At 51.8% G+C, this 16,627-nt stretch overlaps 2 protein-coding genes across 2 annotated transcripts; one reads left to right on the plus strand and one right to left on the minus strand.

Annotated features, from left to right (window-relative positions):
• Nucleotides 1-42: 42 nt before the first annotated feature.
• Nucleotides 43-3,437, plus strand: cnih4 (cornichon family member 4). The gene is made up of 5 exons (XM_068735127.1): nucleotides 43-149; nucleotides 770-838; nucleotides 990-1,102; nucleotides 1,283-1,423; nucleotides 1,519-3,437. The coding sequence occupies exons 1-5, from the start codon at nucleotides 81-83 to the stop codon at nucleotides 1,544-1,546; spliced, it is 420 nt and encodes a 139-aa protein (XP_068591228.1). The 5' UTR covers nucleotides 43-80; the 3' UTR covers nucleotides 1,547-3,437.
• A 307-nt stretch (nucleotides 3,438-3,744) lies between these two features.
• wdr26a (WD repeat domain 26a) lies at nucleotides 3,745-16,426 on the minus strand. The gene is made up of 14 exons (XM_068735126.1): nucleotides 15,791-16,426; nucleotides 12,377-12,476; nucleotides 12,193-12,249; nucleotides 11,307-11,443; nucleotides 11,026-11,123; nucleotides 10,598-10,754; nucleotides 10,226-10,364; nucleotides 9,994-10,134; nucleotides 9,577-9,696; nucleotides 8,003-8,148; nucleotides 7,600-7,678; nucleotides 7,323-7,452; nucleotides 7,020-7,214; nucleotides 3,745-6,077 (listed from the first exon to the last, which is right to left on the minus strand). Exons 1-14 carry the CDS (start codon nucleotides 16,084-16,086, stop codon nucleotides 6,055-6,057), a joined length of 1,818 nt encoding a protein of 605 aa, XP_068591227.1. The 5' UTR covers nucleotides 16,087-16,426; the 3' UTR covers nucleotides 3,745-6,054.
• Between the last annotated feature and the right edge of the window lie 201 nt (nucleotides 16,427-16,627).

Below are 16,627 nucleotides of genomic sequence, written 5' to 3' on the forward strand. Positions count from 1 at the left end.
CGACACAACACGCGTCACTGCGGGCACACAGGCTCGAGACTGACCGGAAATGAGAAGCAGTCACTAACGGAAGAAGAACAATGGAGGCGGCAGTGTTCATCCTGTCACTGGTGGACTGCTGTGCACTGATTTTCCTCTCAGTGTACTTTGTATCCTTTTCGGAAGTTCTGTTTTTCCCGTCCGGATATCGCGCGTGTGGGTCAGAGCGGCGAGCGGGCCCGCGAGCGCCCTGATGTCGGGACATGGAGCTAGCTGGCTAACCGGTTAGCCGCCTCGTTAGCGCTGCAGAGGCGGTGACAGGCGAGCGTGAACTCGGTTACGACGAAGCGGGTTTAACGCCACAACAACCGGGAACGTTCAGTTCCACGAACGGGAGATGAAACCATGTCGCGTGCTGACGTTCCGTCTGTCGTTAGTGACACTGATACGTGACGTCATGTTGATGACCACGACACTATTTTAACATAATAATCACAAGTTAGTCTCTGTCCCATAACATGTCTCTTCATAACATGTCCACGAGCTGGTGAACAATGTATTCGGTCGTCCTGTGTAAAACAAGTCTGAGTATGTGTATATATATATATATATATATATATATATACATATATATATGTATGTATATATACGTGTGTATATATATATATATATATATATATATATGTATATGTATGTGTGTATATACTCTATCTCTAGTCTCGTGATCTCAGAAGTAGAACACGTGGTCTGTGTCTGATAGAAGCAGTTTGTCTCCTTGACTGGAGCTCAGATCATCACTCTGTCTGATCTAGAATGTGACTACATCAACGCTAGAGCCTGCTGCTCCAAGCTGAACAAAGTGAGTCGTTATTACACACACACACACACACACACACACACACACACACACACACACACACACACACACACACACACACACACACCTTGTTATTAATGTGATATATGACTCGTGGCAGAGAGGAGTGTGATCGTGTGATTGTGTGTTGCAGTGGGTGATTCCAGAGATGGTTGGCCAGTGTCTGTCCACTATGCTCATGTTGGTCTCCATGCACTGGTTCATTCTGGTCCTCAACCTGCCTGTAGCAGCCTGGAACATGTATAGGTATGATGACACCAGCACACAGAATACATCAGAACACACAGAGATGTTTATCAGAGCAGTTTATAATGAAGCCTGCATTAGACCAGTGAGGACCTCATGGTGAGGGTAGATGTTTCTGGTGCTTCCTTCACTGGATGCTGTCCTGCTGTCCACCGGTGGTGACTCTTCTTCTCCCTGCAGGTATGCAAAGGTTCCGATGGGGAACATGGGCGTGTTTGACCCCACTGAGATCCACAACCGAGGGCAGCTCAAGTCCCACATGAAGGAGGCCATGATTAAACTGGGCTACCACCTGCTCTGCTTCTTCATCTATTTGTACAGGTGAGAGCAACACACCGACGTCTCCTGACATGTTCAGGTGTCTGCACACCACACCGTTCTCTATTAACAGATGTCTTTCCCTCCCGTCTGTCCAGCATGATCCTGGCTCTGATCAACGACTGAAGCAGCCGGCGATCTGCCAGATTCCAACGTCCAGGCTTTGCTTTCACCCCCCCACACCCTGCTCCTCTACTGTGTGCATACGATCCTCACCAACAGTAGAGACACCCTGCTCTACTGTGTGCATACGATCCTCACCAACAGTAGAGACACCCTGCTCTACTGTGTGCATACGATCCTCACCAACAGTAGAGACACCCTGCTCTACTGTGTGCATACGATCCTCACCAACAGTAGAGACACCCTGCTCCTCTACTGTGTGCATATGATCTTTACTAACAGTAGAGACACCCTGCTCCTCTACTGTGTGCATATGATCTTTACTAACAGTAGAGACACCCTGCTCCTCTACTGTGTGCATACGATCCTTACTAACAGTAGAGACACCCTGCTCCTCTACTGTGTGCATACGATCTTTACTAACAGTAGAGACACCCTGCTCTACTGTGTGCATACGATCTTTACTAACAGTAGAGACACCCTGCTCCTCTACTGTGTGCATATGATCTTTACTAACAGTAGAGACACCCTCCTCTACTGTGTGCATACGATCTTTACTAACAGTAGAGACACCCTGCTCCTCTACTGTGTGCATATGATCTTTACTAACAGTAGAGACACCCTCCTCTACTGTGTGCATACGATCTTTACTAACAGTAGAGACACCCTGCTCTACTGTGTGCATACGATCCTTACTAACAGTAGAGACACCCTGCTCTACTGTGTGCATACGATCTTTACTAACAGTAGAGACACCCTGCTCTACTGTGTGCATACGATCTTTACTAACAGTAGAGACACCCTGCTCCTCTACTGTGTGCAGAGTTTTACTCTCGCTGAGCTCCAAGCTGTTCTTTGTGTGTCAGAATCTCAGAGTTTTCACTTTCATACTGAGGTTTACATTTAACCATTTAGCACTTCAGCACCATCATGCAAACATCTCCAACAAGCGCTGTGTCATTGTGAAGGGATGAGTAATGAGGTATAAGTAATGAGTAATGAGGTATATCTTCACCCAGCACTGACGTAGTGGCGTTAATAAATATTCTATATTTTAAAGTGAGCTGAGAACTATAAAGTGAGACATCACTCCGTCCATCTGAACACACGGTGGACTTCTTCAGTGTGTTGTTCCACCAAACACCTCAACACTGATGATGTGCTGTTGTGGCCAGTACCGGGACCTGCTGAGGTGTTCTGCTGAACTCTTCAAACCGGTCTCTGAAGTCCAGAGAGTGTTGAGCACACACAAGGTCACATGGCTGGGGGACGTAGTCCTTTAGTTCTCTGTAGTCCAGAATGGGGGATGTAGTCCTCTTGTTCCTTGTAGTCCAGAATGGGGGACGTAGTCCTCTTGTTCTCTGTAGTCCAGAATGGGGGACGTAGTCCTCTTGTTCTCTGTAGTCCAGAATGGGGGACGTAGTCCTCTTGTTCTCTGTAGTCCAGAATGGGGGACGTAGTCCTCTTGTTCCGTGTAGTCCAGAATGGGGGACGTAGTCCTCTTGTTGCGTGTAGTCCGGTGCTCCATCCTTTTCTGAACTTCTTCAGTTCACGTCACATGTGGTGAAGGTATCTAACGTCTCCTAAATGAACGCTGTAGTGGGAGGAGTCTGATGGTGCTGAAGTGTAAAACTCTGTGATTGTGACTCCAGCCACAGACCTCGGTCCTGCACCGATGCGGTTCACTGAAGGAGCTCGTGGCGAGGCGGACCCCAGGTCAGGGTGTGGGTGGGACACAGAGGTGTGCATGGTGCTCTCAGCTGCTCTGGAGCCACGTCTCTCAACACAGTCATGTCTGATTCACATTCAACTCTTCTGCAGCGTGGGTTTTTTTTTGGGGGGGGGTGATGTTTCATAAATAAAAATGAAAGACGACTCGTTTGTCTGAAGCATGTCTTCTCGTACTTCCTGTTCTCATTTTAGTCTCAGTGTCCGTTTCCTCCCCACGTCTCGTCAAACAGTGAAGGTTCTGAAGGTTCTGTCACACTGGGTCAGCAGCCAGAGTTCAGTCTTTTAGATTCACTCTTAATCTTTAGTCCAAAGTGATGATTAGTCTGATTTCAGTGTTTACCTCCTAGTCTAGTCTTAGTCCCGTCTAATGTCCTTCGTCATTATCGTGAAGCTATAGACAACCCTATACTTCAAGTAGTAGTAGTAGTAGTAGTAGTAGTAGTAGTAGTAGTACTTCAGTCAAACTCATTCCACATAAGACGTAAACCGGTTGACTGAGGAACATGAAGAGAGATGTTTTAGTTTTTATTTGTTAAAACTGTTTTAGTTTAGTGTTTTCCTCAGCGTTGGTGTTCACTGACGTCTCTCAGTCATGAACCAGGCCTACAGAACATGTTTGGTTCTAGTTGTGGTCATGGTGTCACTGGAAGAACATTTCAAAGTGAATTACATTTTAAAACCCTGAATGCTTTATTTAAAATAAGCGTACGTAACACTTCTCTGACAGACGATACACAACAGTACAATCACGTTTTGTAATAACACCTTTAAAATGTCAAATGGGTTTCTGGCAGAAACTGCCTGCAAGCAAACAAAGTTCCTACTTTGGCTTCTTATAAAGGAGAAGAGAAAAGAAGACGAGCTGGAATACTGGGAAGAAACGAAGGAAGCCGCAAAGCAGGACCTAGAACACCGTGTGTGACTGAATCAAGTGTGTGTGACACTCATTACTGTGTGTGCGTGCGTGCGTGTGTGTGTGTGTGTGTGTGTGTGTGTGTGTGTGTGTGTGTGTGTGCGTGTGCGTGTGCGTGTGCGTGTGCGTGTGCGTTTTGGGTTTCCCACAGTCCTGAACGTCCTCCACTCACCGTCCAGGTCTGGGAAAAGAAATCCGTTGAAGCAGTTTAGAAACCAAAATGTCAGTCCAGCTGTGAACGTCCCAGCGATTGTTCCGTGTCAGCAGATGTTCACGACGACGTGCTGCTGTGCATCACAACAGTGAGGACCGGTGGGTGTGAAGCTCTGAGCTTCTGGAACCTTCTGGAGTCTGACATCCTGTTTGCCTTTCCTACACAGCCTCATAATACATGCCATCACATACAATATACAGCACATATTACACACAATATCATATTAGGCAAGACTGTCCTTTTGACTCTGAAGGAACACAGTAGACGCTCATGTTAACCGTGTGTTCACCGTGTTACACGCGTGTTACTCCATGTGGTTCCTGTGTCTCCTCGGCTTACCGGCGTCCTGAACTTACAGTTATGGCCGGCGACTTTTAATTTCTTTATTTATATCGTGAACAAATCTCATGCACAGACCTTACTTGTAAAACATGAAAGTACAGTACTAGCAAGTATTGTGTGTGTATCATCCTATTCAAACACATGAGTTACACGGTTCACACACACACACACACACACACACACACACACACACACCGACTCAACCCCACACACACTCACTAGAGCGCCGACTGTGGATTCATTCTGATGAAAATAGTCCGCAGCCAACAGACGCAGCGCTCCTTCCTGCCGGAGTGACGTTTGTAAGAAATGACTAAAGACACGTTTACAAAAGGCTCAAAGACTTACATCTTCAGGAGGAACCGATGGGCTCACAGACGGGGTGGAGACGTCAGACGGTTCTGACTAACGGACACGTTGTTGGTTCTGGTCTTTTCATTGGGATTTGTTGACAATATGAAACACAAGGTCACAGCTGAGCCGGGAGTCTGGGGGCTCTACTGGTACAGTAAGAAATCAGGGAGTGTCTCTTTAAAAAACAAATATATTAAAAACAGTAATAAGTTAAACTTAAAACATGTAACAACTAAACCAAACCAAGTCAAATTCATACGAAGACTTGCGTGTCTGCGGGGAAAGAGGGCGACAGGCTGCGATGGAAACAGAAATAAAGAGCAACATCAGGAGAGCGTCTCTACGCAGAGGATCCTCCTGTGAGCTCTGGAGGCTTCCACACACCGGCTGTCTGAAGGCATCAACGTCCTCCACAGCAGGACACGCTGCTGTGCAACATGCTCGTCATACACGACTCCTTCTCTAGGTACAAGCAGCAAAGCTGGAGGAACAAACAAAACCAAAATGTACTCTGCATAAAAGATAACATTTACAGAAACTCTTCATGTGGGTGCATCCATCAAGTGGCCTTATAGTTCAAATGTCTTCAGGAGGTGAAAGAGCAGATCACACCGTTAATAAAAATAACAACAAGGCGCCGCTACGTCACAGCCTAGCACAAGTCAGTGAACTACTCATGAATACATAACGTAGTTGATAATAAATAGGAGGAGGCGGGTGGTCCGGGACGGGACGGTACTGAGGGAGCGGGGCGGACGGGAGGAGGATACCGGAGGCCGTGGAGCCGGGCTTCATCTGGCCGGCTCTGCTCTCTGTAATGGGACCGGGTCTGACATCCTGACGTGCAGCGTGGCCCCGTCTCCAGGAAGCTGCCGTCCAGTGACCAAAACGTTTCCTGCTTCATCCATTCAAGTGTCTAAGAGTCTCAATGCTCCTCAGGATCACAGCAGCAGATCATCAGCTGTCCATGCTGCAGCATTCTGACAGCACAGGAAAGACACAGGTCAGGTCACAGGTCACAGGTCACAGGTCACAGGTCATTCAGTAGAAGTGACAGCTGTAAAGTCAGGACAACATGTTAGAAACAAGGAGCTGGATGCTGGTAAGACTCACTCATCCATCTTTGTTCTGCAACACATGTGGGTCAACTTCACACAAACTGCAACCAACAACAAACACATTTTGTGTCTCCACGGTCTGAATGAGAGAAATAAAGGTCTGAAGGACGTATGGTCCTATTCTACCCAGACCTGGTCCTTTTCTACCCAGACCTGGTCCTATTCTACACAGACCTGGTCTTATTCTACACAGACCTGGTCTTATTCTACTCAGACCTGGTCCTATTCTACCCAGACCTGGTCCTATTCTACCCAGACCTGGTCCTATTCGGGATCCTTGATCACTTTCATTGGGCTTCAGGGCGGGGCTTAGCACTGGGACGTTGGTCTAATAGTTGATACAGTTGACCACTTGAGTTTAAATGACCTGCTCTCCCCATACCAGCCTTAGACCCTCTGGTGGGGGTCTGTGTGTAGGTCCTAAGGTGTTTGGAGTGAGGACCCCTCCAGTCTGTAGATCAGGCAGATCCTCCTTCAAAGCTCTCTTAAAAAGGCATTGTTTAAAACAGTTTTTGTGTTTTTATTGTATCTTAGCGCCATTATTTCTTACTGTATTACTGTCAATCTTATTTCATCTATGATTACTTGTTTTTTTCCATGTTTAGGTTCTTACTCAAAGACGTCTGAGCCATGAAGAGTAAATCTAGACTGTACATGAGTGTATTCATCAACAGGAGGACTGCTGGTGCTCATTCAAACCCAGATGTAGGAAGAACTCCTAACTGTGGAGGAGCCTGATGAAAGCCATGGCTGACAGATGACCTCGTCCCTTTAGAGGACACGCACTAGTGTTCATGTTCATACCATTGAGCCCCTCTGCGTCCTGGACGTCCAGGAAGGGGGCAGGTCCCCAGATGCGGACGGTCCCGTCGTCGGATGCGCTGGCCAGCAGTCCCGGCAGGACGGGGTTCCAGCTCACGCAGTTGACGGTGCGGGTGTGACCGGTCAGCTCTGCGATGGGCAGCTCGCTGCGCCGGTGCCAGATGTAAACTTTGTGGTCTGGCGGGAGACAGGACACTTCATCAGGTCCGAGAAAATAACCCCGATGACATCATCACAAGGAAGCTCAACGGTCTGAGCTCTCTACCAAACATTACGGTGTCTTGCCTTCACTGCCACTAGCGATGAAGTCTTCATTGTGCCCTCCGAAGCAGGAGTGGATGGTGTAGAAGCCCTGGGTCACCCCTTGGTACTTCCTCACCAGCACCCGGTCCTGCAGGTCCCATAGGTGCACTCCCTACACACACACACACACACACACACACACACACACACACACACACACACAGAGCATTCATAGAGAGACGCATCTCAAAATCAAGGCTGAACTGAAATCATATTGTAGCAACTAGCTGAAGTGGAAGGGAAGCAACGAGCTGCTCACCTGAGTCGCAACGTTGAGCAGAGCTAGCCTTCCATTTCTGGAAACGGTGAAAGACATGATGGGGTGGTCCTCCTGCACTCTGGAAGGACACCACACGGGTGAGCAAGCACCGCCTCCAGACCAACAATGTGTGGGTCTACAGAAGACTACCAACAAAATGTCTTTCTCTCCTGTGGTACAAATCACTGTGGTACAAATCCGTGTTGGTGGAAACCCTCTAGTGTGTGAGCGTGTGTTAGTGAATCACGTGAAATCCTTCAGTAGCTCAAAGTGGTCCTGTGGCTGACTGGTGCCTCCTGACTCCCTGCTAGTATATACATACTATACACATATATATATATATATATACACATATCTATACACATATACACGTGTACTGGAGTACGTCGTGGTGGTGACTTACATGTTTCTGTCGGTCAGGTCCTCAAAGTTGTATCCACGAATGCGTTGGTGGGTGTCGGATGCGAGGACGGTCCGGCCGTCACTCAGACACCACAGGCACTGCACCCGAACTCCTTCCCACGAGTCCAGCAGGTTTCCATCCATGTCCTGGGAGTCAGGAGCAGACATAACGCATTCAGGAACGCCTTCAGGGACATCCCACACCACCCCACATCATCCCACATCATCCCACACCACCCCACACCACCCCACATCATCCCACACCACCCCACACCACCCCACATCATCCCACACCACCCCACACCACCCCACATCATCCCACACCACCCCACACCACCCCACATCATCCCACACCACCCCACACCACCCCACATCATCCCACACCACCCCACACCACCCCACATCATCCCACACCACCCCACATCATCCCACACGACCCCACATCATCCCACACCACCCCACACCACCCCACATCATCCCACACCACCCCACACCACCCCACATCATCCCACACCACCCCACACCACCCCACATCATCCCACACCACCCCACATCATCCCACACCACCCCACACCACCCCACATCATCCCACATCACCCCACACCACATCACCCCACACCACCCCACATCACCCCACACCACCCCACATCACCCCACACCACCCCACATCATCCCACACCACCCCACATCACCCCACACCACCCCACACCACCCCACATCATCCCACACCACCCCACACCACCCCACACCACCCCACATCACCCCACACCACCCCACATCACCCCACACCACCCCACATCATCCCACACCACCCCACACCACCCCACACCACCCCACATCACCCCACACCACCCCACACCACCCCACATCACCCCACACCACCCCACACCACCCCACACCACCCCACATCACCCCACACCACCCCACACCACCCCACATCATCCCACACCACCCCACACCACCCCACATCATCCCACACCACCCCACATCATCCCACACCACCCCACACCACCCCACATCATCCCACATCACCCCACACCACATCACCCCACACCACCCCACATCACCCCACACCACCCCACATCACCCCACACCACCCCACATCATCCCACACCACCCCACATCACCCCACACCACCCCACACCACCCCACATCATCCCACACCACCCCACACCACCCCACACCACCCCACATCACCCCACACCACCCCACATCACCCCACACCACCCCACACCACCCCACACCACCCCACATCATCCCACACCACCCCACACCACCCCACATCATCCCACACCACCCCACACCACCCCACATCACCCCACACCACCCCACACCACCCCACACCACCCCACATCATCCCACACCACCCCACATCACCCCACACCACCCCACACCACCCCACACCACCCCACATCATCCCATCTGAGATCACTCTATCTGACATTTCTTTCCTCAATCATTTGGGACACGTTGAAGACATCCTCACTGTTGGCCTCTGTACTTCACTCCACTACACGAGTCTTTTCCGACTCAATGTATGTTGAAGGTCAGCTCTGTGCTGTGGTCGATACTCACACACTGGTAGAACTGGCCTCTCTGTCCGCCGGTGACGAAGCGTTTACCGTCTGGATTCCAGGCCACGCTGGTCAGGCTGTCCTCGTGAGACTGACTCATCTTCGTCCGTAACTCCCCCGTCTACACGGCAGAACCGAGGAGAGAGTGAGTCCACCGAAAAGATCTGACAACACGCTCGACACCACAACGCAACATGTGACCCTCAAACAAAGCACCGTCCTCCCATCAGATATGAACAAGACTGAATGCATGAGGAAGCAGTGTGCCTTCATGTATTCACAGGTCAGCATTCAACATGAAAGTGACCGGAGCACCTTAAGGCACTGAGCCCAGCTAGTTTAAATCTGCACGACGATGGACGTCTTTATTGGACTATAATTCTTGTAAATGAGCAGCTGAGAGTGAGAGAGGTTGTACCTGTACGTTCCACAGCCACAGCTCAGAGCAGTCGTCTGGACCGCAGGCTATCAGGTAGGCATCATCAGGGCTCCACGCCAGGTAGGAAACACCGTAAGCGTGACCCTCCAGGGTCTTCATCAACTTCAGCTGCTGGGTTTCCTGTCGACCAACAGACAAACCGGTCAATGATCTCTCACGGTCCACCCGGTTCATCCTGCTCTGAGGCGACGACAAGGAGATGATGGATTACCGCGTCCACGTGCCACACGATGACCGTGGTGTCTTTGGACCCGGTCGCCAGTTTGGTGCCATTGTTCGAGAACTTGCAAAACCAGACTTCGTTGCAGTGTTCGGTGAGAATCTGCTGAGTGTAGCAGGGGAACTGTTTCCTAGAGATTAGGACAGAACAGCGTTCATGGTTAGACAAATATCTTACATGACTGGCTGTGATGTAGTGTGAATGATTCTCAAACAAAGGTGGTTGTAAGGTGTTTTCAAAGGACTGAGTATTGTTTCCAACCAGACAGGAACATCGTTCTACGGCCCACACTGCATAAAGTAGTAGTGTCTCACAGCAGTGACAGTCAAACGTTAAAAGGGCCTGGTGTGTGTAGGTGCATACCGGCTGCAGGCGTGGTCCAGCAGCAGGGACACAGAGTCCAGTCCACTGTCCAGCTTGGTGTTGTGGTAGAGGCAGCGCTCCCTCTGCAGCTCCACCGCCTGCTTCAGTAGAGTCTGCAGGCGGCGAGGAGGCAGCATCACTGACGGAGGCAGGTAGGCTGCATGCACACACAGAAAGACCCAAATGAGTTGTGAACATCACAGCAGGGAATCAGCCAGAACGATTGAACACACACTGAGCGTCGTTGGTTCTTATTTAAGCTGGGCTTCTGCCTCTCCAGGCTGAGCGCAGGTGAACATGCATGGTGTCACCTGCGTGGCTGTTTCTTTATACTAGTGCAGTATTTAGGACCCGTAACACCGTGCCTAGTGGAAGCTCCAGCACAGCGTGTTCACTGCGTACAGGAGAATACACGGCACTGCACTCACTCTGCAGCTTGTCCAGCAGCTTAGTCCGGGATGCCGTTCCTTTGCCTTCCCACTCTGCTTTTGCTCGCAGGTCCTCTGCATGACTGCACATCAGGTACCTTCACAACACGCAAGGACACTGTCTCAGTTGTGTTCAGACAAATCTACACTCATATGATCATGACCCATGAAGACAAAGAGCAACATTTCACGTAGTAATTGTCGTTAATATTCTGTGAGTAAATGAAAACTCCGCTTCCATTCAGAGTCCAGACAGTTTCCCTGCCTGCTGGTGAACTGACCCGCTCAGGATGTGGATCCGCTCGGTGTTGTACTTGAGAGGGGTGAGCTCCGCTCTGAGGACCTGCAGGGCCTCCAGGACCTTCCCGTCCTCCAGATACTCCAGATACTTCTGCTGCAGCAACAGGAACTTCATCCGCTGTACAGGAGGCAGAGACAAGGCCCAAATAACATGGGATCAGTGTTCTGAAACATTCACTCTTCACATTTGGGCCTGGACCCGAACATTCAGCTATTTGGATGTCGGTGCATTGGATAGGTCTTGTTTTCAATTTTGAGTTTTAGATATTATTTACAAACATGCAAAAAAACACCAAACAATTTGGAAAATCAATACAAATATCAATACTGTCAAATAAAAGGATCCTTAAAGAGCAGCTAAACACCTGCACCTCTTTGTTCTGCTGAAGAACAACATCTATGGGCAGTTAGTTGACGTTCAGTTGATGGATTCACGTCCAAATCTTTACATTTCAGTGCAAAGTGTTTGAATTCTTCACATTGTGTTATACATAACGTAGCGCTCACTGCTCCCTCTGCCCGACTGTCCTCAGTCTGTGGCAGTGGCAGCAAAACCAGATCCGTCTTGAACCAAGGACCCCATCTGGTTCACCGTGCTTTGAGAGCGTGAACGGACCCGGATCAGGCTTCAGTGCAGCCGTCGACCTGCAGTCAGAAGCTGGCCAGGAGCAGAGCCGCTCGAGACCGAGGCCGTACTTCTGGGCCCGCTGGAGGGAAGGGAGGCGCGGGATGCCATGGTACCGACATCAACGTTTGAATGCAAGCGCTAATTACTGCTGGTTCACTGTATTTTGTCCCTATTTTCAAAGCTGCACATGAAACGTTGATTTGTTGAACACGGCATGGAGTTCATAGAGGATCACTTACCACTATAGCACTCGGAGAATGCATCAACGCCTTCAGCTCATTCAGGTCACTCTCAGCCTGAATAAGGAGGGGAAAAGCATGATCAACACAAACGGAGAAGATAAGCCCATTAGCAGAGAAACACTGACTAGCGTAGACGTCAAGCACAGGTCAATTAGACATTAGATATAGATCTGCATCTCACCTTGTCCCACTCTCCTTCCATGACGTGATTGCGGAACTTTGTGGCAGAGGGGTGCTCCAGTCTGCAGCCCGACTCCTGCATCAGGAGGTCCACCGTCTGACTGCCAACAAGGACACAGAAGAAGAACTTCAGCACTCGTGATCAGCCCTCAATGCAATGACTGGAACTTAAGTAAAGTTGTGTCATGTGACCGACTGATGGATAACATATGATTGTGTGACAGCAAGCACATGGGGGGGTGGGGGGTAATCCAATCAATCACTCTATTCCAATCGTCATAAAATATGAGGCCATGTATTCACAGCGTCATTCCTAAACGTCATGGAGGACCGCCCTATGAATGGCTGAGGAAATGTAACGACGCTGTTTTACCGTTGACTCCGAGACACGCTGTGACTACGGGACAAGCTGTGACTAAGGAACACGCTGCAACTAAGGAACACGCTGAGACTACGGGACACGCTGCAACTAAGGAACACGCTGAGACTACGGGACACGCTGCGACTAAGGGACACGCTGCGACTACGGGACACGCTGCGACTAAGGGACACGCTGCGACTACGGGACACGCTGCGACTAAGGAACACGCTGCGACTACGGGACACGCTGCGACTAAGGAACACGCTGCGACTAAGGGACACGCTGCGACTACGGGACACGCTGCGACTAAGGGACACGCTGCGACTACGGGACACGCTGCGACTAAGGGACACGCTGCGACTAAGGAACACGCTGCGACTACGGGACACGCTGCGACTACGGGACACGCTGCGACTAAGGGACACGCTGCGACTACGGGACACGCTGCGACTAAGGGACACGCTGCGACTACGGGACACGCTGCGACTAAGGGACACGCTGCGACTACGGGACACGCTGCGACTACGGGACACGCTGCGACTAAGGGACACGCTGCGACTACGGGACACGCTGCGACTACGGGACACGCTGCGACTAAGGGACACGCTGCGACTACGGGACAAGCTGCGACTACGGGACACGCTGCAACAACGGGACACGCTGCGACTACGGGACAAGCTGCGACTACGGGACAAGCTGCGACTACGGGACACGCTGCGACTACGGGACAAGCTGCGACTACGGGACACGCTGCGACTACGGGACACACTGCGACTACGGGACAAGCTGCGACTACGGGACACGCTGCGACTACGGGACAAGCTGCGACTACGGGACACGCTGCGACTACGGGACAAGCTGCGACTACGGGACAAGCTGCGACTACGGGACACGCTGCGACTACGGGACAAGCTGCGACTACGGGACAAGCTGCGACTACGGGACACGCTGCGACTACGGGACAAGCTGCGACTACGGGACACGCTGCGACTACGGGACAAGCTGCGACTACGGGACACGCTGCGACTACGGGACACGCTGCGACTACGGGACACGCTGCGACTACGGGACAAGCTGCGACTAAGGAACACGCTGCGACTACGGGACAAGCTGCGACTACGGGACACGCTGCGACTACGGGACACGCTGCGACTGCGGGACACACCTACGGGACACACCTACGGGACACGCCTACGGGACACGCCTACGGGACACGCCTACGGGACACTCTGTGACTACGGGACACACCTACGGGACACACCTACGGGACACACCTACGGGACACGCTGCGACTAGGGAACACGCTGCGACTACGGGACACACTGCGACTACGAGACACACCTACGGGACACACCTACGGGACACACCTACGGGACACGCTGCGACTACGGGACGTGACTAAGGGACACACCTACGGGACATGCTGCGACTACGGGACATGCTGCCATTACGGGACAAGCTGCGACTACGGGACACACCTACGGGACACACCTACGGGACACGCTGCGACTGAGGGACACACCTACAGGACACGCTGCGACTAGGGAACACGCTGCGACTATGAGACACACCTACGGGACACGCTGCAACTACGGGACGTGACTAAGGGACACACCTACGGGACAAGCTGCGACTACGGGACATGCTGCCATTACGGGACAAGCTGCGACTATGGGACACGCTGCGACTACGGGACAAGCTGCGATTACAGGACAACCTGCGACTACGGGACACGCTGCAACTACGGGACAAGCTGCGATTACGGGACAACCTGCGACTACGGGACACGCTGCAACTATGGGACATGCTGCCACTACGGGACAAGCTGCCACTACGGGACAAGCTGCCACTACGGGACACACCTACGGGACAAGCTGCGACTACGGGACATGCTGCGACTACGGGACAAGCTGCGATTACAGGACAACCTGCGACTACGGGACACGCTGCAACTATGGGACATGCTGCCACTACGGGACAAGCTGCGACTACGGGACAAGCTGCCACTACGGGACACACCTACGGGACACGCTGCGACTACGGGACATGCTGCAACTCCGGGACACGCTGTGACTCCGGGACACGATGCAACTCCGGGACACGCTGCGACTACGGGACACACCTACGGGACACCCTAACCCTAACCCTACACCTACGGGACACGCTGCAACTACAGGATACACCTACGGGACACGCTGCGACTAGGGGACATGCTGCAACTACAGGACACACCTACGGGACACGCTGCAACTACGGGACACACCTACGGAACACGCTGCGACTAGGGGACACACCTACGGGACACGCAGCAACTACGGGACACACCTACGGGACACGCTGCGACTAGGGGACACGCTGCAACTACGGGACACACCTACGGGACACGCTGCTACTACAAGACACACCTACGGGACACACCTACAGAACACGCTGCAACTACAGGACACACCTACGGGACACGCTACAACTACGGGACACACCTACGGAACACGCTGCGACTAGGGGACACACCTACGGGACACGCAGCAACTACGGGACACACCTACGGGACACGCTGCGACTAGGGGACACGCTGCAACTACAGGACACAACTACGGGACACACCTACGGGACACCAAAAGGACATGAACAGGAAGTGGAACATCAAACTCTATTTGAAAATTAAGCAACTTTGAGCAGAATGACAACATTTGTCCAAAACATTTTTGTAATGTTTAGGAATATATCCACCGAGCTGAATTTGATAATAACATAATTCATATCTTATGTTATTAACAGGATGACAAACTTCAGGCCAGTGTTGTCTCCTCTACTGCAGACCAAGACCCCATGCTCTGTGGACCATGTGTAGGCCTTCAGACTGGTACCATGTACCCAGGTGTGTTCATGAATGTTAGCGCTGAGATATATGTGTATATAATATATATATACACACATATATATTCAGACTGCTGGTGCTCTGAGAGGCTGGCTTTGTTTTCCTCTCGTGACTAGAGAGAAGACAACATGTCCCCGGGTCGCTGGAGGACCCTCTGGTCCAGCTGGCTCACTTACTTGAGACCGAGGTCGTGTAGATGTTGTCCTATCAGCCGGATGACGTCCTCCTCAGACTGGGACAGACGCTTCTTCTTCTTCACGGAGTTGGCCTCCGCCGTGCTGTCGCTGTCGCTGGACGGAGGCTGAGCGGACACTCCGTTGTTGCTGCTGACGGTGCTTCCATTGTTGGGGACTGACTCCGTCAGGAGTCCGTTAGAGTGAGCTGCTCCGGTGGAGGACGACTCGCTGTTCTGCGCACCGTTTCGGCAGTACTGTTCTGAATCTCGGTCCTGTCCTGCCCCGTTAGCCTGCATGTTACCACGGTGTATGCAGGGGACGAGCTTGGTATATATATAATATATAATATATGTATATATATATATATGTATATATAACTAAACCTCCGGTACTGCCGCCGAGAGGCCCACTGACCCAGATGCAGCCCCGAACTGCCCTGCTCTCCTGCGGCCGAGTGTCCGTGTTTGTTCGGCGGCGGTGTTGGTTCCGATGACCCGGACTATGACTCGCACGAGAAGAACCGGAGACGGAGTTACTGTGACGGCCGCATCGTGAGGAGCCGGAGCTGTCGTCTGCCGTCAGGGCCGTGGAAGCGTCGGTGTGCTGCTGGCTCGAGCTTGTTGTTGTTGCTCTCAGACAGCTGCAGCCTGGTGTCGACATGCGCAGTGACGTCAGCGGAAATTCCTTCACGTCTTTTTGCGCGTGCTGCGCGTTGGCCGCGTCGCCGTTAGGGGCGCTGTCCTCCACTGTGAGTCCATCAGGCCTGAGCCCAGTCCAACAGACCTGAGCCCAGTCCACCAGACCTGAGCCCAGTCCACCAGGCCTGAGCCCAGTCCA

The sequence above is a fragment of the Cebidichthys violaceus genome, unplaced genomic scaffold, assembly GCF_023349555.1.
Source record: "Cebidichthys violaceus isolate CVI_PGR_0920_01 unplaced genomic scaffold, fCebVio1.0.p SCAF_7, whole genome shotgun sequence".
In the NCBI taxonomy this organism is placed as follows: Eukaryota; Metazoa; Chordata; class Actinopteri; order Perciformes; family Stichaeidae; genus Cebidichthys; species Cebidichthys violaceus.